Source organism: Scyliorhinus canicula, chromosome 6, assembly GCF_902713615.1.
Source record: "Scyliorhinus canicula chromosome 6, sScyCan1.1, whole genome shotgun sequence".
Taxonomy (NCBI): domain Eukaryota; kingdom Metazoa; phylum Chordata; class Chondrichthyes; order Carcharhiniformes; family Scyliorhinidae; genus Scyliorhinus; species Scyliorhinus canicula.
In genome coordinates this window covers 179,936,350-179,958,648 of record NC_052151.1, presented here as the reverse complement: position 1 = coordinate 179,958,648, position 22,299 = coordinate 179,936,350, and the positions used below count along the sequence as shown (strand labels likewise).

Sequence of the window (22,299 nt, the reverse complement as noted above, 5' to 3'; positions counted from 1 at the left end):
TGAACATCAGCAAATAAGAAGTATGGGCAGCTCTCCAGCCCGAGCTGAATGTCCCGGATTTTAGTCCCACTTCAAGACTTGTTGGTTATGAGGGAACCCAGCCACTAATGCAGCCAAGCTGGCAGGTACCAGTGCAATTGCCCAGCCTGGATGAATAGGAGGGATAGGATGGTCGGAAGGTCATCCGGCTGTAACCCCACCCGCTAAATCCAAAAAAAAAATGTTGGTTGGTTTGAAGGTGATCAACCAGCATTTGTGACGACCCAGTGTGACATGAAGAAAGCTGAAAAGGAAAGCAAGGTATCTCGGAGTTGTGGGGCTAGGTGATGTGACATAGAGAGAAGGTAAGGCCATGGAAAACATGAAAGATGAGAATTTTAAATTCAAAGCATTGCTCAAAAGACCTAGGGTCAATTGAGGTCAACAAGCACAGGAGTGACGGATTGATGGGTGAATGGAATTGGTGCGAGTTAGGGCACAGGTCCAAATCCACTCCTGCACAAAAGCAGTCTCCATGAAGTTGGATCACAACCTATCCCAGTAGCATCTTGTAGCACAGGCTGCAGTGACTCTAATCTAAAATACCTCGTAGGCCACTCATTTACTATCAGCACCTATGATGTAAAGGCTCACAATAACCCACACTCAATCATCCAGCTGCTACATAGAACATAGAAAAGATACAGGAACTGAAGCAGTACTCAACACAATGGGAGTTACCTGGCGGACATCGTGAGTAAGCTGTGGTTATTCCATAGATACGGGATCGTTTGGATGGTTGGTGTTCGTCACTCTCCCGCCCAACGTTACGATCCACAGCTATGATAGATTCCCTTTATGAACACAAACAGTTAAAACATGATTAAAGATTTTGTATTCAAGAACCCAGCTGAAGTGGTCATCACATTTATTTGCCACATTGGCATCAACACGTGATGGGCCAACACGTACATGATGGGAGGCTGAGAGGTGACCTGGCAGGGGTCTAAAAAATTATAAAAAGGTTAAATAAGGCAGATATAAAAAAAACTGTTTCCACTTATGGGCGAGTTCAAAACCTGGGGCCATAAACATGCTCTTCACTAATAAACCCGAAAGGGAATTCAGGAGAAATTTCTTTACCCAGAATGTGGAACTCGCTACTACCAGGAGTTGCTGAAGCAAGTAGCTTAGATGTGCTTAAGTGGAAGCTAGATAAATACATAAGGAAGAAAAATACAGACAGGTATTCTGAAGATATGGATGGCTATGAGGAGGTTTGCATGGAGCACAATGACCAGCATAGAATTGATGGGCCCAATGGCGTCAGTGGTGTAAATATTACATTATTCTGTGCAACATACAACACAATCTCAGAAAACCTCACTGAAGTAGAGACTGTACCTCCTCCAGTCTGTATAGTACAAATTCCTTCCATAACTTGTAATCCCAAAGGGATAACGGATGTTGTCAATGACCCTCCTGCGTCCAGTTTGATTTGGGTTCATGCATTCCAGTCGTTGGGTTCCTGCAGAGAATGAAACAGTTACAAACCTCATCGTGGAAGAGCTCGGCAGAGAGGGAGCAAGAGAGAGAGAGAGAAAAGGCAAGTCTTACCAGGAGTTTGTTGGGAAGCTGTTATCCATTATAGATCGGAAATATGGTCCACAAGCAGCTTTGGCAGCACATTTAAGGAAATGGAATTAAACTGGTAATCATTAACGCTCTGCTTTAGGAATTTATCAAAAAGTTAAACCCTGGGAGCTCTCCCAAGGAGATATTTTAAATTATCAATCGCATTAAATCAGTTTCCCACATCAAGAAAATGTGACTGAGAATAATAAACAGGACCTTTAACACGTGCCCGACAAACCACAGCTGCTGCATGAAATGCTTTAACAACCATTTTTGTGATTAGAAGGCAACTGTTTTTCATCCCTGAGAAACACTTGGATATTTTACTCCACAAAACTTGCTGCTCTACTAAACTGGGCAACAGTGCTTTAACGACACTGACACAGAACACTGAGAATCAAGAATACTGTATGATTATTTATTGCCAAGATTTACTTCTGCATCACCCCATGCTCAGTGGCCGATATTGAAGGTGTTGCTGGATTTGAAACCAATAGGAAATTCTCTAAAACCGCTTGCTCAGAAGTGAAGTTCTGCACCTGAAATTTCCCATGGAAGCGGAACGGATCCAGGTGTTCCGCAGAATCCATAGTATCCCTACAATGCAGAATGAGGTCAATTGCCCATCGAATCTGCACCAGCCCTCCAAAAGAACAGTCTACCTAGGCCCACCTTCCCACCCTTGACCTGTAACCCCACCTAACCTGCTCATCTTTTGGACTTTTCACCCAGACGAAACCCACAGAAACAGGGAGCGAAAGGGCAAACTCCACACAGCCACCCAAGACCGGAATCAAACCCGAGTTCCTGGCTCTGTGAGGCAGCAGTGCCAACCACTGTACCGCCCTTGTTGGCATGGTCAGTTCCACAAACAACAGTGAATAACGATGACTTATGCAGTACCTTTAATGTCAACAAAACCCCAAACCGTTACAAAACAATATAACTGACAAAATATCCAGTCATCAGATCTACTATTCTCACATGACTCAAAGAGAAAGGTGCTAAGGAGCATCTTAAAGTAGGAAAGAGGACCAGAAAGGTTTTGAGGGGAAAGTTACAAACTTAGGGGTGTGGCAGGGTTTCCAATAGCAGAGAGATTAAAATTAGGGTTGTATCGATTGGGAGGGTGGGGGGGGGGGTGGGGGTGGGGAGAAGAGAGAGAGAGAGAGAGAGAGAGAAACAGGGCGTGGGAGCAGCTGGAGGTGGCGCGTGTAAAGGTACTAGTCTAGGAGCTTTGATAACGGCACCTTTGCCGTTCTCGCTGACCCGTTACTCCACAAGTCCGGTGGTGGCGGCGACACTGCGGATCTGGGGACAGTGGAGGAGGTACAAGATGATGGAGGGAGCATCAATCTGGACTCCGATATGCAACAATCACAGGTTTGTCCCGGGTAGGATGGATGGTGGGTTCCAGAGCTGGCAGAGGGCAGGCATCAGAAGGATGGGAGATCTTTTCATAGACGGAAGCCGTCCCAATTTGAAGGCACTAGATGACTAATTTAATCTGCCGCCAGGAAATGCCTTTAAATATCAGCAAGTATGAGCCTTCCTGAAAAAACAGTTTAGTGGCCTTTCCGGCGTTGCCGCCACTGAGGATACAGGACAGGGTGGTCTCCGGCACCTGGGTGAGGGAGGGGAGAGTGTCGGATATCTACCAGGAACTACAGGAGGCGGAGGAAACCCCGGTGGAGGAGCTCAAGGGCAAGTGGGAGGAGGAGCTAGGTGAGGAGTTGGAAGCCGGTCTGTGGGCAGAGGTCCTGGGCAGGGTTAATTCCTCCCCATCATGTGCCAGGCACAGTTTAATTCAATTCAAGGTGGTACACCGGGCACACATGACGGCAGCGAGAATGAGCAAGTTTTTTGGGGTAGAAGACAGTTGTATGAGGTGCAAGGGCAGCCCTGCAAACCATGTCCACATGTTTTGTGCATGCTTGGAGCTGAGTGTGTTCTGGCAAGGGTTCGCAAGGGCAATGTCCAAGGTGCTTAATACATGGGTGGTGCCGTGTCCAGAGATAGTGGGCGCAATTCTCCCATCGGGAGACTAAGTCCCGACGCCGGAGTGAAAACCGGAGTGTTTCACTCCGGCGTCGGAGGCCGCTCCCAGCCCCCTATTCTCCCGCCCCCTGGGGGCTAGGAGCGGCGCCGCAGCATTTATGCGTGCCAGGCCTTGGTGCCGCGCGGTTGCCGTCCTCCCCGCGGCCGCCCTGCAAGAAGATGTCGGATGGATCTTGCGGGGCGGCGGAGGAAAGGAGGTCCTCCTTCAGAGGCCGGCCCGCCGATAGGTGGGCACCGATTGCGGGCCAGACCCCTTTTGAGGCCCTCCCCGGTGCAAGAACCCCCCAGGTGTGGACAGCGCCGGCGGGAACCTGTCGTGTTGGGCAGGCCGCTCGGCCCATCCGGGCCGGAGAATTTATGCGTGCCAGGCGAGCAGCGATTCTCCCAGCGGCCAGTCGTGAATCTCGCCGCGCCGGTTTGGGGGGGTGGGGTGTGGGAGAATCGCGAGCGGGTGCCGGGGCGGCGTGGCGGGACTTGCTCGGCGCCCAGCTGATTCTCCCACCCGGCGTGTGTGGGGGGGAAATTCCACCCAGCTTCTTTGCAGTGTCAGAAGACCTGGGGGTTCAGGGGGCGAAAGAGGCCGACGTCTTGGCCTTTGCACCTTGGTAGCCCGGAGACGGATTTTATTGTGGAGGGACTCAAAGCCCCGGAGTGTAGAGACTTGGGTTATCAAGATGGCTGAGTTTCTCAGCCTTGAGAAAATAAAGTTTGCCTTAAGAGGGTCTCTCGGAGGTGACAGCCGTTCATCGACTATCTCGGGGGGAAATTAAAATGGCAGCAGCAGCAGCAATCCGTGGGATTGGGGGGGGGGGGGGGGGGTGAGTGCTCCATTGGGATGGTTTGGGAAGACTGGGTCGCGTGGGGTAATGACTATTTAATTGTTATTGTATATTCTCTTTCTACACTGTTAATATTCACTCTAGTTAATTTTGTTATTATTGTTACTACTGTTTAATTTGAAAAATTCTGCAAAAGCTTAATAAAAATACTTTAAAAAAAAAATTAGGGTTGTACAAGATACAAGAGTAACTTGTATCTACCAGAAGATCCCACTGCTGGCCATTGGCGGGCCATGTCCACCACGAAACACGCCCTGCAGGCAAGGCCATGAAGGAATTTGAAAGAAAGGGAGAACATTTTATGATTTAGCAGTTCTGGGCCAGGAGCAGATGTAGGTCAGTGAGCAGAGGATGATGGATGAATGAGATGGAGTACAAGTTAGGTCATAGGCAGCAAAGTTTTGGATGCACTCAAGTTTACAAAAGGGAGGAAGATGAGAGAATGGTCACGAGAGCACTGGTATAATTATGGTTGGGTTACCTAATGGAATTCTTATTCCTGGAGAAATTCAAGTACACCGTTGGGAGGTACATTGAGGGGTTCTACTTGCGAAGGCAGACATTCATTGCCTACTTTAAGGAATTAGTCATCATCAGTTGCTCGAGGGTGGGAAGAGTTGGGTTTTATTTTTCCCTTAGTTTGTGGGTGCGGTGCAAATGGTTGGTTGTGTTTTTGTTGTGTTGTTCTGTGTTACATCTGCTGTTTGCGATGTTGGCTTTGTTATAAAATTTATTGTAAACAGAAAATCTTTAATAAAAATATTTTTTTTTTTTAAAAGAGAGCACTGGAATTATTGAGTCCAAAGTTAACCAAGACAAGGATGAGGATTTCCGAAGAAGGTTAGATGAGGCAGGGAACAGGTCGGTTATGTTACAGGGGGGAAAATAGACCGTCTTGGTGATGGAGGCGCTATAAGGTCAGAAACAGAGCTCAGGAAAAATTCATGGATAAAAGCAAATTACTACGGATGCTGGAATCTGAAACCAAAGAGAAAATGTTGGAAAATCTCAGCACGTCTGGCAGCATCTGTAGGGAGAGAAAAGAGCAAACGTTTCGAGTCCTGATGACCCTTTGTTAATGCTCCTTTGTCAGCTTTGACAAAGGGTCATCAAAATTGCTAATGGTGTAGCTCAGTCTCGTGGCCTCATGGAGACTCTGCCTAGAGGACCGACTTTGTGACTGAAAGTAAAGACAAGAACAACCTTTTCTAATAAGTTAAACTCTTCATATCACGAATCAGCCTGGGGAACACCCCATTTCCCTCTCCTATCCCTAAGGTGTCACCCCCCCCCCCCCATACCTTTTGGCAACGAAAATGTATTTAAACAGGGATAGAAAGAGTTTCCACTTGACAAAGAACCCTTCCTCCGACCCAGAGCACATATTTAATTTTCTCTAACTACAAGAATTCGGCCAGATCCCTTAGCCATGTTGAAACATCTGGTAGCAACGCCAATCTCCACAACTGGAATTGTTGACTTGCAATCAGTGAGACGAAGGCTACTATGTCAGCCCCCATCCACACCAACAGCTCCGGCAATTCTGAAACCCCAAAAATTGCCACCAAAGGTCACGGTGTCAGCTTGACCCCCCACTATATCTGATATTGTGTCAAACACTGCAGCCCAGAAACCCCTCAGCTTTGAACACTCCCAGAACATATGTGAATAGTTTGCCGATCCTCTCCCGCACTTTTCACACTCATCTACCTCCGGGGAAAACCTGCTCATCCGGGCCCTTGTCATGCGAGTCCTGTGCACTACCTTGAACTGGATGATCATCCTAGCACAGGGTGATGTTGAGTTAATTCAGTGCATAATCTCACTCCAGATCCTCTCTCCAAGCTTGATTCCCAACTCCTCCCACTGCTTCTTTCTCATATCTTCCATTGGCTGCTTATCAGTTTCCAGTAGCAATATAAATATCGCCAACTTCCCCTCTCGCTGATCATCCAAAGTTACCAATTTTTCTCGTACCGTCTAGTATCATTCTGCAGATGAGGAAATGAGGGCAGCTCTTTGATTGCAAAGTTTCGGACCTGATTGTGTCTACATTTGCTCCCCATAGGCAATTCAAATTTCCCATGTAGTTCCTCCAATTTTGCAAACTTTCCTTCAATAAATAGGTCCCTCAACCGTTCTACCCCTTCCCTGTACCACCTACCATACATTGCATCCATCTTTCCCATCATAAACCGATGATTCATACATAATGCATCGACATGCCTCTTAGCCCAAAGTGCGCCTCAATTTGTTCCATAATCTGAGCAAAGATACAACCATGGGATTCCTCGTATATCTGCCCAGAAAGAACGGGAGTGGGACCAAGGTCCTCAAACTTGACCTCACACAGGAGGCCTTCTCTATCCGAACCTGCTCTGATTCCATCCCCTCCCTGCAACCAACACCTCACTGTCTCTAGATCTGTCACCCAGTGGTAGTAGTATAATAGGTTTGGGACCGCCAACATTCCCAACTCCGGCCCTCTTTGCAAAAAGACCTTACAAATCCTGGGAGTTTTGCATGCCCACACAAATTATAAAATTCATCTGTCCAGCCTACGAAAGGACGCTTTTGGGAGGAATATTGGAAGGATTTGGGAAACAAATAAGAATCTCAGTAGTACGTTCATCTTAACTGTCTGTATCCTTCCTGCCAGGGACATCGGCAGGGAATTCCACCTCTTCAGGTCTACTGCCACTAACTCTTTAATAATTGATCGTAGCAATTTCCCAGTGACTGATATTAGACTAACTGGCTGAGAGTTTCCCGCTTCCTGTCTCCCTCTTTTCTGAATAGTGGTGTTACATTTGCGTTCTTCCAATCCATTGGGACTTTTCCAGAATCTCGGATATTTTGGAAGCTTAAAATCAATTAATCCGCTAATCTCTGCAGCCACTTGGTTTAAATTTTGTGGATGCCATTAGTTCCAGGGGACCTGTTTACCTTTAGTCCCATTAGCTCCCCCAGTACCTTTATGCATCTTCTACTGGGCAGATGGATACAAAATAATTGTTCAAAGTCTTTGCCATTTCCTTTTTTCCTATTATTAATCCCAATGTCTCACCTTCCAAAGCACCAAGCTCACTTTTGCTACTCTTTGTTTTTATATACCTGCAGAAGCCTTTACTGTCTGGTTTTATATTTCTTGTTAGTTTTCTGTCCTGCTCCAATTTCACTATCTACTTTTTGTTAAAAGTCATCCTTTGCTGGTGTCTAAAATTTTACCAATCTTCCGCCCTACCATTAATCTTTGCAGAATTGTGCATCTTTTCTTTTAATTTGACAGGATCATTTTTTAAATATAAATTTAGAGTACCCAATAATTTTTTCCAATTAAGGGGCAATTTAGAGTGGCCAATCTACCTATCCTGCACATCTTTGGGTTGTGGGGGTGAAACCCACGCAGACACGGGGAGAATGTGCAAATTCCACATGGACAGTGACCCAGGGCCGGGATTCGAACCTGGGTCCTCAGCGCCGTACGCAGCAATGCTAACCACTGCGCCACCGTGCTGCCCACAATTTGACAGGATCTTAAACTTGCTTAGTTAGCCATGGATGGTGCATGGTCTTTTTTTCTCAAAGGAATATATCTTTGAGGAGTTGAGAAATATCTTCTTAATTGTCTGTTACTGCTTTTTTACCACTTTCCTTTCAACCTATTTCCCAGCCCAACTCTGTCTTCATACTCTTGTGTCTTAAACTTAAAGGCAATTACTCATTTTAGACTCACATTTCTCACTCTCAAACTGAATATGAAATTCTATCATATTATGATTACTCTTGTCCACAAGATTCTTTACAATTAGGTCATTAGTTAATCCTCTTTTTACCAGGTCTAAAGTAGCCTGTTCCTGTGATTGATATTGTCCTACAGTGTAGCTACTAGGGGCCTATCAACCATTCCCACCTCTTTCCTTTTGCTATTCCTTAACACCAGCCAAACTGATTCTACACTTTGATCCTCCGAACCAAGAACATTTCTCACTATCGCACTGATCATATCCTTTATTAATCGGGCTATCCCACCTCCTTCTCGTTTCTTCCTGTCCTGCTGAAATGTCAAATACCCTCGAATATTCAGGTCCCAGTCGTGATCATTTTGCAACCAGGTCTGTGAAATGGCGATCATCTCGCACACGTTTATTTCTATTTGTGATTTCAATTAATCGATCTTTCTTTTTACAAGTACTGCATACATTTAGATAGTCTTTAATTCTGTCTCTTTATCAAATGTCCCCACTCTGACCTCATTTGCTTGTGCACCGTTATATGTGCACATTCTGTCCCTCCCTGTCACACTCGGTTATGATTACCCGTATTGCTACCCTGCTATTGCTTTGACCTTTATTATTAAACTTCCCAAATATCCTCTCTTGTGGATTTCCATGTCAACCTCTCAGCGAGACCATGCAGACGCTGCAACAACGGATGAACGGACATCGCGCAACAATCGCCAGGCAGGAATGTTCCCTTCCAGTTGGGGAACACTTCAGCAGTCAAGGGCATTCAGCCTCTGATCTCCGGGTAAGCATTCTCCAAGGCGGCCTTCAGGACGCGCGACAACGCAGAATCGGCAAGCAGACATTTATAGCCAAGTTCCGCACACACGAATACAGCCTCAACCGGGAGCTAGGATTCATGTTAAATTACATTCACCCCCCACCAGCTGGCCTGGGCTTGCAAAATCCTACCAACTGTCCTGGTTTGTGACAATTCACACCTCTTTAACCTGGGGTTACCCCTATCTCGATCTGTAAATACTTAATTACCTGCACATGATTGCATTCAAAGTATCGTCTGGCATCTTTGACTTTGTCTATATATATGTTTCTGGAAACTACCTCTTCATTCACCCGAGGAAGTAGCAGTGCTCTGAAAGCTAGTGATTTGAAACAAAACTGTTGTACTTTAACCTGGTGTTGTAAGACTTTTTACTGTGCTCACCCCAGTCCAACACTGGCATCTCCACATCAAGCCTCTCTTATAGTCACACCCAGCTGTCCCAGACCACAAAACCAAATTTAAAGTACCTAGTTTAAAGGGTGCAACTGCCTCCTGGATCAAAACATTCAGGTAACTTACTCCCTCCCTGACGCACCATCCCAGAATCTGAAGCTTGAACTGCAGCTTATTAACTCTTGAGCCGAGATATGCTCATGAGGTAAGGCACCCAAATATCAACTTCACAAATCAGACTTTAAAGTTTACAATTAGAAAAACCATTGAGGTTGAACAAACCTGCATCAGCCCAGCACAACAATGCACTGTATGGGTCATAGGTTAGTCCATTAGGAAGGCCAAGATCGTCTTTCACAAGGATCCGTCTGTTAGTTCCATCCATGTAGGAGGTCTCAATTTTGGGAGCAGCTCGATTCCAATCTGTCCAGTATAGGTTACTGAAAGAAAACGATTGAGAAGCAGTTCTAATAGCACAATGAAAAAACTATGAAGACTTAACATATAAATTGGTCTGCTTGCCCAAAGGAGGATATGCTTATCTTGCAGGCAATACAACAAAGGTTCACTAGACTGATACCTGGGTTGAGGGGGTTGTTCTGTGAGGAGAGACTGGGCCTATATTCAGAGTTTAGAAGAAGAAGAATTGCTCTAATTAAAATATAGAAAATTCTTCAAGGACCTGACCGGGCAGGTGCTGGAAGAATGTTGCCCCTGGCCGGAGAGTCTAAAACCACAGGTCACAAACTAAAAGGGTTGGCCATTTAGGACTGAAATAAGGAGAAATTTCCTCAGTCAAAGTTGCGGATCCCTAAATTGGATTACCTTAAAATCTATGCACTCACGGGCAGCATGGTGGTGCAGTGGTTAGCACTGCTGCCTAACAGTGCGGAGGACCCGGGTTCGATCACAACCCTAGGTCACTATCCATGCGAGTTTGCACATTCTCCCTGTGTCTGTGTGAGTCTCACCCCGCACAATCAAAAGATGTGCAGGGTCGGTGGATTATGGTGATAAAATGCCACTTAATTGAAAAAAAAAATGAATTGGGTACTCTAAATTAAAAACAAAGAAAATCTATGCACTCTGGTCAGTGATACTCCTTACTGATTATTGAAAATCCTCAATTTTGAAACCTCTATTAATCCTTAAATGTCTCTGTTCTAAGGCAAACAGTCCCAGTTCCTCTAGTCTCTCAAAATAACAATTCCCTCATCCTTGTACCATTCCAATAAGTCTCTTCTTTGCACCCTCTCTGGAAACCAGAAAATCCAAAACACATCAGTTGTGACATAACACAAGGTATATTCAGTGCAGTTTAAAAAAAGGATGATCCTAGAACTCTTAACCACCCATCCCAATGTGTTCGGAATTCCGAATTAGCACTGCTGCCACAAGATCCTGCCCTCCAACTCTTGACCCGTACTAACAAGAAACATGATACATCCTTTTGTTGCCACCTACCAGTTCTCCTTAACTTCCTTATTCAGCTTGCAACTATTCCCATCCCATGATAACAATTTCTTTCATTAAGCACTTGTGGAATTTTTAAAAAACATATATTATACAGAAAATGGAGTTATTCTCAGCTTGACTGGTTGGCAATATTTCAGAAACAGAATCAAAGGCACAGAATACAAAAATGGTTGATTACATAGCCAGCAGTGCACCACATATGAGCGACTGAAATACATCATGGGATGCACTGGTAGAGCCACAAATCCACCATACCAAATGCTCACAGGAACTCTGCCTTAATGATTTATGTTTAATGAGGCACAAGTCACCAACAGAATGGAAGAAGTAGTAAAAAAAAGTGTTCCATTGAACTTCTGTGATTGGGACAAACAATGCTTGAAGGAAAGTAGGGCAGACAGGTTGTATTTTATATTTATTATCAGGATCTGGATATTTCTAGCAAAGTCTGTGGTATCCTTAACAGCCTACAAGTGAAATGAGTCGCTTCCTTGAACCACACTAGTGGTTTGATGTGACAGAGTGGCTATCATATTGGTGTGGGACAAAAGTCACATACAGGCTCAAACTGGGCAAGGATGGAAGGTTTCCCCTTCCTGAAGGAATTAGTCAATGAATTGGGTTTATACAGCAAATCTAACAGCTGCATGGCCATGGCAAGGAAGGAATTCCAGCACATTCTGGTTTTCTGGACGTGAGTTCTCAACTTCTTCTTTCACCTATGCACCAATGTGAAAGATAAGATCGAAGCTTAATCTAAAAAGTGCCCCAAATTTCAGAGGTTTCTATAAATTTGCCGTGTCCAATTGCAGGCACTTATTCTTGTATCATAGCTGATCCTTAAGACCAAAATACATAGGAGCAGAAATAGGTCATTCGGCCCAGCGTGTATGCTCCACCATTCAGTAAAATAATAATAATCTTTATTAGTGTCACAAGTAGGCTTACACTGTAATGAAGTTACTGTGACAATCCCCTAGTCGCCACACTCGGGCGTCTGTTCGGGTACACTAAGGGAGAATTCTGAATGTCTAATTCAGCAAGTCTTTCGGACTTATGGGAGGAAATCGGAGCACCAGGACGAAACCCACGCAGACATGGGGAGAAGGTGCCGACTCCACAGAGACAGTGACCCAAGCCGAGAATCGAACCCGGGTCCCTGGCGCTGTGAAGCAACAGTGCTAACCACCGTGCTCCCGTACCGCCCATGACTGATATGATAATCCTCAGCTCTATTTTCCCACCTTTTCCCAATAATCTTCAAATCCCTTATTAAAAATGTCTATCTCAGCTTTGAACATACTTGACGGCCAGCCTCCACAGACCTCTTGAGGTAATGAATTCGACAGATTCACTACCATTTGACAGAAAACATTCTCCTTATCTCTATCAGGGCGGCATGTGAGGCAGTGGTTAGCACTGGGACTACGGCACTGAGGACCTGGGTTCGAATCCCAACCCTGGGTCACTGCCCATGTGAAGTTTGCACCTCTCCCCATGTCTGCGGGGGTTTCACCCCCAAAACCCAAAGATGTGCAGATTAGGTGGATCGGCCATGCTAAATTGCCCCTTCATTGGAATAAAAGAATTGATTGGGTACCCTAAATTATTATTATTTTTTTAAAATGTCTTAAATGGGCGACCTCTTACTCTGAGATTCTGCCCTCTGACCCTAGACTCTCCCACAAGGGGAAACAACCTCTCATCATCTACCCTGTCAGGTCCCCTGAGAATCCTATATTTCTCAATAAGGTCCCCTCTCATTTTTCTAAACTCCAATGAGTATAGGCACAACCTACTCAACCTCTCCTCCATGGGAAAATCCCTCCATACTCGGGATTGACCTGGTGAACCTTTGTCGGACAGCCTCCAATGCCAGAATATCTTTCCTTAGATAACTGTTCACGTATTCCAGCTGTGGTCTAACTAGCGACTTTTATAGTTTTAGCAAGACTTCCCTATTTTTATGCTCTGTGCGCTTTGAAGTAAAGGCCAACATTCCATTTTCCTTCCCAATTACCTGTCGAATTTGCGTGCTAGCTTTTTTGTGATTTCTGCGCAAGGACCCAAAGTCCCTCTGTGCTAAGTCTTTTCGCTATATTACAATAGTAACTACACGTCAAAAGTACTTCACTGTCTGAAGAATGCTTTGGGACGTTCAAAGGACAAGAAAGGTGTAGAAACGTGACTTCTTTCTGCCTCACACATTGAGAACTTAAAGGAGTATTAATAGTGAATGTTCCGTGAACTCTCATTCTAGTACATACCCATTGACAGGATCCACAACAATTGCCCTTGGGTTCACCAGGTCATCGGTAAAAAGCACCCGCCTCTGATCGCCATCCAGCTTGGCTACTTCAATTCTGTCTAGCCCAGAGTCTGTCCAGAAGATGTTGCGGCCCAGGTGATCAACAGCTATCCCTTCAGGGCTCTTCAGATCTTTAACACAAAAACATAGCGAAGACCCATCAAGAGGGGAAGTGAAGACCAAAAACACATTGCAAGTTACAATGCCGACATTTAAAATTCTTCTCAAGTTCAAGTTGAGCCATTTTCCACCACTAAATGTATCGGTGGAGTGGTCTTTAAGTGGAGAATATTTATCCACACAATTGAAAGTTCTCCTGCAAGTCAAACAGTACATTCTGCAGTCAAGTACCTCTAATTTGAAATAGGGTTTAAGTGCAAGAATATTCTAAAATGCTAGTCAGGTTGGGATAGGGCAGTTTTAAGTTTGAAAAACTAAATGATTGATTTCACAGAAATAAGTTTAGTTCTTGAAATTGAACTTTCCAAATTTTCAAAAACATAAACATCCTTTAGAAATTAGCTGCTGCCTCACCCCAATGATGGCAAAATGTAACAGTTTAATATTGTACTGTGGCTTTCAATGTGACTTTATATCTGGTTGTCTGCCCACCTCTGTTACTGCAGAAGCTTGCCGAAGGAGGTGGCTTCTGGAATTCTAGAATCAGACATATGAACGGGTGTCCAGAAATTCACAGCCAAGCCAAGTTCTGAAATCTTCAAGAGTTATTAGTTTGCCATTTCTTAGCAGGTGATCCTCACTGCATTGAAATATTAATCTGGTTGATGTACTATGTGTGTGTGTAGACCAATGCAATTTTGCTGAGCAGGCTTGTATGCTGCTGCATTGCTGTCAAATGTGCTTAAGAATTGGGAGAATTGAACGATGGAAGGAGTAGTAAAGCACTTCATAGAAATGTAAACGGGAAAAAAATTGAAATCTATCAAAAAAACCTGATCAATGAGCTAGGATTTAAGGAGCATCATAAAAGAAGACAGTGATAAAGACGTGGAAGAAATTCTAGAGTTTAGGGCCCAGACAGTTGAAGACACAACCGTCTATATGGAGTAGTGGAAGTCAGAAATGATCAAGAGGCCAGAATTAGAAGTGTGCAGAGATCTTGGAGGGTTGCACGGCAGAGGAAGCTACAGAGGTAGGGAAGGAGTGACTATTAAGGAATTTGAATAATAGGATATTCAGCATTTCTATGTATAAGGCCATCTATAGATTGACAGTTAGAGTGTTAGCATTATTTAAGTTAAGTGATGTTTGAGTGCACCATGTTGCAAGGAACTGACATCCTTACCAATGTCTGCAACTCGAGTATAGAAGCTAGATGCATCAACAGTGAAGTCACTGTATGAAGAAATAACCAGAGAAGCAGTATCTGCGACAGGACAGTACTTCTTTGTGGTTGCAGTGTAGGGCCAGACGAGGTCACAAATCCAATAAACAAGCTCCATATTAAATCATAGCTGGGGTTTGGCAAATTGGATCTGGAATAAAAGCTCCAGACAATGACACATCTGTTTCCTGGATTGGGTAACTATGCTTGGCCTTTACACAGCACTGTTAGCAAGTATTGCTGAATTAGGTCTTTAGTCCTGGTGACCAAAGTCACACATGGTACAAACAAGAACAAAGTATGGCCAACAAGTTCTGGTGAGAGCTGTGGTTTTGTTCACTGGGCCTCAGCTGAGGATTCAGTTTGGAAGACAAGAGGATAGAGGAAAGTAGGTAACGCTGTGTGGACATCCAGTGATCATCAAGGCAAATGGTTTAGTTCTTAGGATGCTGGTATTCTGGCAAGACCACATTTATATCCCTCCCTTGTTACTTTAAGGAGTGGTGGTGTTCCTTTTCTTTGTACTGCTACAGGCATTATCTTGGTGAGCATTTAGAATTTAAATTAACATAGTCCCCAACAGAGTGGGCAGACAGGTGGGAGATGCAATTTAAGACAGGAATGTTATGGTAATGCATTTAGGGGGGGAGGGGGGAACACAAGGAAAATACAAGTATGAATAAACAGACACACCTAGAGTTCCAAAACATAAGGGCAAGTTCAGGCGAATGAAGACATTGGCCACCAGGGTCTTGTAGCTCAAATAGGGGCTTAGGATACAACAGCAAAGAGGGAAGGAATACAGATACCCCAATGATTAGAAATGAGAGTTTCAGAGACTTGACCCTAACCAGGACCAATTGTACTGCGGCTCAGAAGACTGAAAAATGATTACACAGTCATTCTTAAAATTATAGAATAAAGTCCAACTCCTCCAGCTGCAGTATCGGCGATGAGGACCATCAACTGAAAATACTCATTAAGAGCATGGAAAGAGATGAGAAAATATTCTTTGTGCAAATGTTTGTTATGTGAAGGAAAACTGGATAAAGATTCGAGGAAGATGACAATTTGGAGTCAGTGAGAGAGAAGGACCATGGGATTAGTTTGCTCTGCCAAATGTCCAGCACTGACACAATGAACCAAATAGCCTCCAACTGCACCGCAAGTCTTTTTGGTTCCTTAAACTATACAAAACCAAAAAGCAAGAAAAATCACAATTCTAATGCAAATGTAATTGCACTCACTTTCAGGCAAGTTCCTTAACTTGATTTATTAAATGAAGCAAAATTTGATGTTTTGTATCAGAGGCTGCTAAATGATACCATGGGTTGGATTTTACCAGCCCTTGAAGAACGGGCTGGGATGCTGGGGGTTTTGGGGGGCATAAAATGGCAGACTGATGCAGGAGGTGGAGTGGCTATTGCCATCAACTTCCACAGCATTGTTCCTGCAGTGGGAAAGATGGCAGAAGACCCTCACACCTAGAGGCCAATGGCGCGTGAATTCCTGTTCAGCCACTCTGGTGGCAATAGTTATCCTTAATGCAATCTTCCCATGCCTTCACCAACTCCGTCCCCTACCAGAACCTGTCTGAATGATACCGGCAATGCCAGATCCCACTAATTGGCAGAGGGCAGCCTGCTCCCATAGTGGGGTGATTCTCCGCGCCCCGCGCCGGAGAATCGCGCAATGACGCCCTGACGCCGGTGCGCGATTCTCTGAGGTGTGGAGAATCGGCGCCATTTGCACTGGGGCGCCAAGCGGCCGCGCGGATACGACAGAGTCCTGCCGGCTCTGTTCACCCCTGGTCGCTGCCGGCGGGATCTCTGAGAGGGTTGGGGGGGGGGGGGGGGGGGGGGGGGGAGAGGAGGAGGAGAGAGGGGGCCTCCAATGGGGTCTGGCCCGCAATCGGGGCCCACCAATCGGCGGGCCGGCCTCTCTCCTACCTACTTTCCTGCGCGGCCGGCCCCTGAACACCGACGCCATGTTGAGTCGGGGCCTGCACGCTGAATAAGTCCACCCGCGCATGCGCATTTTGGCGCGGCCCAACTGCGCATGCGTGGGTTGGCGCGGCGACGGCAACCCACGACGGCTCCATTTGAACACTTCGTCTCCATTTTGGAGAATCGCCCCCAGTATCTTTTCTGCCATGTGTAGTCCCAGCAGTGGTCTTCGTTCCTGGTGGAGCTGCTGAGATTACAGAGCTGCTGGGAGATCCAACAGCAACTAATTAGTTACTGGACAGCTGAAAATTGCAGCTGGACTCCCACAATTGGCTGAGGAGGGGATTTTCTCCAACTGTCAGGCCAGTCAGGCCCCCCCACCCCACCCCACCCCACAACTGAAAAAATTCCAGTCCATAAGCTTCTTCAATAATTAACTTCTAATTCAATCCAATTGATGTTAAAAGTTTTGGTACAAATAGAAAAGAAAATAATTAACTGGTATTTATAAAGGACTTCTGTGACCTCAAAAACACCAAAGCATTTTATAGCCAATGAAGAACGTTTTTGAAGCGCAGTTGCTGTTGTGATTTTGGTAGTGCGCAGTAAGCTTCCACAAACAGCAATGAAATAATAGCAAAATGTTCCATTGCATTGAAGTTGGTTCAGGATAAATGTTGGCCAGGACAAGTGAGAGGTCTCCCCTACTCATCTTTGAAGTATTGAGATGGGATTGTTTCTGTACAGCTACAGGGCCCACATTTATGGCCTCATCTGAAAGACAGCACCTTTGACAATGCAGCACTCATTCAGTACAAGGGAGAGTTGATTTGAATTATATGCTCAAGTCTTTGGAGCCAAATGAATCCGCAACCTTTTGTTGGCAACGTGACTGATACCAACTGAGCTATGAGTGACATACATGTGCATACAATACCAATTTAATTGTACACAAAATAATTCTGTGGAGAATTGGGAGGGGGGGGGAGGGGGAAGCAGACTTGGTTTTAAAGGGCCTCACGGTAGCATGGTGGTTAGCATCAATGCTTCACAGCTCCAGTGGTCCCAGGTTCGATTCCCGGCTGGGTCACTGTCTGTGTGGAGTCTGTACGTCCTCCCTGTGTGTGCGTGGGTTTCCTCCGGGTGCTCCGGTTTCCTCCCACAGTCCAAAGATGTGCAGGTTAGGTGGATTGGCCATGCTAAATTGCCCGTAGTGTAAGGTTAATGGGGGGATTGTTGGGTTATGGGTATACGGGTTACGTGGGTTTAAGTAGGGTGATCGTTGCTCGGCACAACATCGAGGGCCGAAGGGCCTGTTCTGTGCTGTACTGTTCTATGTTCTAGGTAAGCATTTATTCCCTGCTGATCCCCCAGTTTCATACCAACCTATTTCAATAATAGTTGTAGGCTCCCCTCCTCGAATGCTGGCTCGGCTGATTGTGTGCCCAGCAATGTCAGTCCAGTATACCATCTTGTCCACACAGTCGTATGCAACACCAATTACCACCTTATCCTATAGGGATAAAAAAACACCCCAAGTTAAATTAAGACCAATTCCTTGGCAAAAGAAAGTGAAAGAAAACACACGTGAAATAGTTTATCAATATCAGACAAGGAACTATTGTAATGATCATCTTTCTCTTACAGCAATAATTGCCAAGAGATGTGTCTTCAAGGAATTTTGGAGATGAAATAGAGCTAACCCCATGTTCCATTAAATTGGATCTCTCAGGTTATTGATTACTAACAGATCTTATAAATCCAAGGCCAAAGATTTTCAAATAGGAAAAATCAGCCATTGAAGACCATGGGAATAAGTTGGGAACTGGACTGCTAGTTCCAGAGATGCACGTGATCTGTTTGGACACAACTGTTTGCGCCAAACATGCATTTCTGCATTCCAATGGAGCCTTTATAGACAGTGGTAGTTTCCTCCAGGTACTAACAAAACACCGACGTCATGGTCAGATTTGCTCCAAGGTTAAACTTTGTTCTAGATTCATGTCCAGATGTGAACTTTCCCATGCTAAATTAAAAAAAAATTGGCTCAGGCATTGGAACTTTAAGTGTTGCTGCTGGCGGGATGGATGGATTCCTTCACTGTACTAAGCCAGTCTTTTTTCAGTTGTGTCTCAGCTGGTAACATTCATGCTCGACTCAAGATAGTCGTAGGTCCAAGACCCACTACGAGGATGTGACGACAAAATTCTAAACTGACACACGCAGTGCTGAGCAGGTAGTGAATTGCCACAGGTACCACGTTTCAGATGAGACATGAAATCACCTGCCCCTGACAGGTGAATATAAAAGGTCTCAAGTTACTAATATGAAGAAGAGCATTGGGAGTTATCCTGTGCCTGGCCAATATGTAAGTCTCTATTAACACTAGAACATAGAACATAGAACAGTACAGCACAGAACAGGCCCTTCGGCCCTCAATGTTGTGCCGAGCCACTACAAAAATAAATTATCTGGTTAACATCACATTGTTGTTTGTAGGATCATGCTGGTTGGATATTTGTCGCTGTGTTCCTTACATTGCAATGGTGACTGCACTTCGGAAGTATCTAGTTGGCTATAAAGTGCTTTGGAAGCTCCTGAAGCTTTGAAATGTGCTACGTAAATGCAAGTATTTTCTTCCTTTGCATCCAATATTATGAATAAATAAAAAATTAAGCTTCCTGCCAAAATACTCCATCTGTGAATGTTCAATCCATGCCAAGTGCAACATCCTGCTCCTGTTATTACTCATGTGGACTGGGCTTCAACCTATCTAAACCACAGTGCAGCACCAATCCATCAATGACAACTTGACTATGCCCAGCACCTATAATGCAAAATGTCCCAAGGCATTTCATAGGTTGTTTCAGACAAGTATATGGCACCAAGCAAAATAATGAGAGTTTAGGACAAGTGACCAAAAGCTTGGTCTAAAGTTGGGTTTGGAAGCATTAAAGGAGAGAGAGGTAGAGAAGCAGAGAGAGGTTTAGGGAGGATATTCCAGAGGTTAGGGCCGAGGCAGTTGATGGCAAAGCTGACAATGGTGGATTAATGAAAATCAAGAATGCTCATGATACCAGCATTGAAAGAATGCAGAGTTCTCAGAGGGTCGGAAGAAGTTGCCGAAATAAGGGTGGGGCCGGTCAAGGAAGGGCTTAAAAACAAGGGTGAGAATTTTAAAATTGTTACTCATGTCATATAAAACATTCAGAATTACTCGTGTAAATTTAACAACGATAGCCATTACTGCGATTTGCAAATTTCCAGAAGGAAGAGGTTCTACTGCTGGGTCACTGTTGGTTACTCCCATTGGTTGAACCTCTCAAAATATTTTGTTTTGAACAAAGCTGGCAGAGATAACAATGGCTCAGACTTTGACGTTTGTAACAAAGCAAAAGTGGTCACCCACCGACTTCAGAGAAAGCTGATTAAAACCAGCAAACTCTATGGCGCAGGTTTCCCCTTTCCTGACCTCAGTTTGAATCTGGCACAAATTAAAAGGGCCTCCAGGCATTCAGCAATAGTGATGTCATTTATCAGGGTTAACAGCCAATTATAGTGAAGCATCGTCACAGACAGCAAATCAGGAAGTAACTGAATTTAAAGAGAGTGAAATAAATGGTTAGGGCACATGCCCTTATGTTAAGAGGCGGAAACATCATAAACATGAAAAATGTAAATGTGATTTTAAAAAAGTCATAATGAAGACATTTGACATTCCAAATACAAAATTAGATTTCCACATAATGTGAGGCTGTTCGGCAGAGTTTTATGCATTTTTAACATCCCAGTCACATTACAGTCAACACCTCCCAGGCTTTTTTTTTTACACAAATAATTTGCACAGGTTTCATCAGTTCAGTGATTTATACTTGATTGGAGTTCAAGGGAACTACAACCGTGCACCCAGTGGGTAGCGTTGAATAACTGACGCAGACTCTAGAAGTTGCTATCAAGTTTGAGAGGAGCAACGATGACAAACACTACCAAGTTTGCCATCACTACTATCACAAAGTCTGGGCCACTGGTTGGATATAGCATGTCTACTGTTGGTTAACACTGGACTACACCTGAACGGAGGTTTGACTTTTCAACAAGTTTATTGTAGCCTACCTCCTATTACGATCCCAGACCAGACCCCAACAGTGGCTAGGATACTGGACAGAAACCCCAATATTTTATTTTAATTTTGTAAGACTGAGGAAAGGATACTTTCCTCCAGGCATAAATGCACAAAGAAATGGAATATGGTAATTGTTTTTTTAAATTTAGAGTACCCAATTCATTTTTTTCAATTGAAGGGTAATTTAGCGTGGCCAATCCACCTAACCCTGCACATCTTTGGGCTGTGGGGCTGAAACCCACACAAACACGGGGAGAATGTGCAAACTCCACACGGACAGTGACCCAGAGCCGGAATTGAACCTGGGACCTCTGCACCGTGAGGCAGCAATGCTATCAACCACGCCACCATGCTGCCCGAATGTGGTATTTTAAAACAAACTTTATTACTAACACAGTATTAAAATCTTTAACTCACACCTGAAAATAGCTAACAATTAATTACCCCTTACTCAACACAGTGAATAGAATACCCTTAATTGCTATCTTTATTCCCACTTAAACAATAAGAAAATAGACCGTCTCAGCTCTCAATCCACCCTAAATACCAACAGAACAGAAGAATATTTGCTTTACAGAGATGTTCTTTGAGAAATAAATCTCTTCACACTGCTTTATAGAACAGATCTGATTCTGATACAGTTAATCTATTTTAGCTAATCTACAGGGGCAACAAACTATCTTCCTTGGTCTCAGCTTCAGCTTGAATCAGAACTGAAACTGAAAAATGCTTTCTCAAATGGCCTTGATGCCGTAGCTCCACCCAGCAATATCATCTCACCAAGCTGAAAACTTGGTTAATTGCACATTCAGCTCCTAAAACCTTTGTTGTCTTTCAAACCAAGGTGCTTCCAAAAATCTTTTTATATTCAGTTACTAGAGTGGGACTTGCATGCACAGCCATGTCACCCTGGGGCAAGAGTACTACCATCTGAGCCACAGATGAGGGTATGCTTCCAAAAACATGACTGCAGCAGACAAACACACAACAAACTTGCAGGCACGGAGACGGGTTGAGGTATGTATACTTCGACGCAAGAAGCATCAGGAATAAGGTGGGTGAACTTAAGGCATGGATCGGTACTTGGGATTACGATGTGGCGGCCATCACGGAAACTTGGATAGAAGAGGGGCAGAAATGGTTGTCGGAGGTCCCTGGTTATAGATGTTTCAATAAGATTAGGGAGGGTGGTAAAAGAGGTGGGGGTGGCATTGTTAATTAGAGATAGCATAACAGCTGCAGAAAGGCAGTTCGAGGAGGATCTGCCTACTGAGGAAGTATGGGTTGAAGTCAGAAATAGGAAAGGAGCAGTCACCTCGTTGGGAATTTTCTATAGGCCTCCCAATAGCAGCAGAGATGTGGAGGAACAGATTGGGAAACAGATTTTGGAAAGGTGCAGAAGTCACAGGGTAGTAGTCATGGTTGACTTCAACTTCCCAAACATTGAGTGGAAACTCTTTAGATCAAATAGTTTGGATGGGGTGGTGTTTGTGCAGTGTGTCCAGGAAGCTTTTCTAACACATTATGTAGATTGTCCGACCAGAGGGGAGGCCATATTGGATTTGGTACTTGGTAATGAACCAGGGCCAGTGATAGATTTGTTAGTGGGGGAGAATTTTGGAGATAGT

At 44.5% G+C, this 22,299-nt stretch overlaps 1 protein-coding gene across 1 annotated transcript in view; it reads right to left on the bottom strand.

The window, feature by feature from the left end:
• Window positions 1-22,299, bottom strand: part of nid1a (nidogen 1a) — a 169,720-nt gene that overhangs the window by 1,581 nt on the left and 145,840 nt on the right. The window contains 5 exon segments of the mRNA XM_038801064.1: window positions 721-833; window positions 1,384-1,507; window positions 9,756-9,913; window positions 13,217-13,388; window positions 17,935-18,061. Coding sequence (XP_038656992.1) covers window positions 721-833; window positions 1,384-1,507; window positions 9,756-9,913; window positions 13,217-13,388; window positions 17,935-18,061 — 694 coding nt within the window.